General features: G+C 47.3%; 1 protein-coding gene across 1 annotated transcript in view; it reads right to left on the bottom strand.

Annotated features, from left to right (window-relative positions):
• The window catches only part of LOC140334661 (uncharacterized), an 83,631-nt gene that overhangs the window by 57,847 nt on the left and 24,501 nt on the right, over positions 1–1,283 (bottom strand). The window contains 3 exon segments of the mRNA XM_072416900.1: positions 11–106; positions 179–320; positions 395–468. Of these exon segments, the coding sequence (XP_072273001.1) occupies positions 11–106; positions 179–320; positions 395–468 (312 nt within the window).

The following is a 1,283-nucleotide window of genomic DNA, read 5'->3' on the forward strand; positions in this document are numbered from 1 at the left end:
TCCCTCTTACCGTGGTGTTGGGTCTCAGGAGAGGTCTGTTCACGGCACAATTCACCACTCTCTGACCCTCCAGGGTGGAGCACAGAACATTCACTCTCTTGTTACTCTGTAGGACAGACGAGATAACATTTATACCGGGCAATGATTGTTGGATCTGCAGATAAAGACCTTCAATTACCTGAATGATGGACACCCTGCGATAGGACAAGCCAAGAGGGAACGGGATTAGAACCCGAGTGTTGTATGAATCATCTTCTAAACTCTTCACAGAGACCGTCACATTAATATCCAGCAAAGTCCCAATCACCAGCTGGGTGACACTGTCAGGGGCAGATAAGATGTCAGCAATGGGGGACCAGTGGGGATCTGATTAGACGGAAGGGGTCTAACTCACCCAGTGAAATTGATGGCCAATCTGAGATCATCTTCACACACCTCATCACCACCGCAATTCTTCTCAAAGGGGACCTGCAAAGATATCACGAGACCCCATGCAGTCTGATAAAGCACTGACAGCATTTCTAGACAGCCAAATCACTGACAATGTACAAAGTAAGTCAGCGAGTACATACTTCCTACATACCTCTTTCCTTTTATATATTAAAATTGTATAGGTAGGGTGCCCAGGGTCTGTCCATTTATCATACAGTAGGCTGCCTGGGGTCTCTCTATATGTATTACCATGGGGTGCTCGGGGTCTTTCTATTTGTAAAACAGTAGGGTGCCAAGGCTCTCTCCATGTCTAACACCATAGGGGGCCCAGGCTATCCCTATATGTAACAAGGTAGGGTGCCCAGGGTCTCTCTATATATAATACGGTCGGGTGCCTGGGGTCCCTTTATATGTAATACCATTGGGTGCCTGGGGTGTCTCTATATGTAATACCATTGGGTGCCTGGGGTCTCTCTATATATAATACGGTCGGGTGCCTGGGGTCTCTTTATATATAATACAGTCGGATGCCTGGGGTCCCTTTATATGTAATACCGTTGGGTGCCTGGGGTCTCTCTATATGTAATACCATTGGGTGCCTGGGGTCTCTGTATATATAATACGGTCGGGTGCCTGGGGTCCCTTTATATGTAATACCGTTGGGTGACTGGGGTCCCTTTATTTAAAATACCGTTGGGTGCCCAGGGTCTCTCTATACGTAATACCATTGGGTGCCTGGGCTATCTCTATATGTATTACGGTAGGGTGCCTGGGCTATCTCTATATATAATACGGTAGGGTGCCCGGGGTCTCTCTATATATAATACGGTAGGGTGCCTGGGCTATCTCTA

Source organism: Pyxicephalus adspersus, chromosome 7 (assembly GCF_032062135.1).
Source record: "Pyxicephalus adspersus chromosome 7, UCB_Pads_2.0, whole genome shotgun sequence".
Lineage (NCBI taxonomy): Eukaryota > Metazoa > Chordata > Amphibia > Anura > Pyxicephalidae > Pyxicephalus > Pyxicephalus adspersus.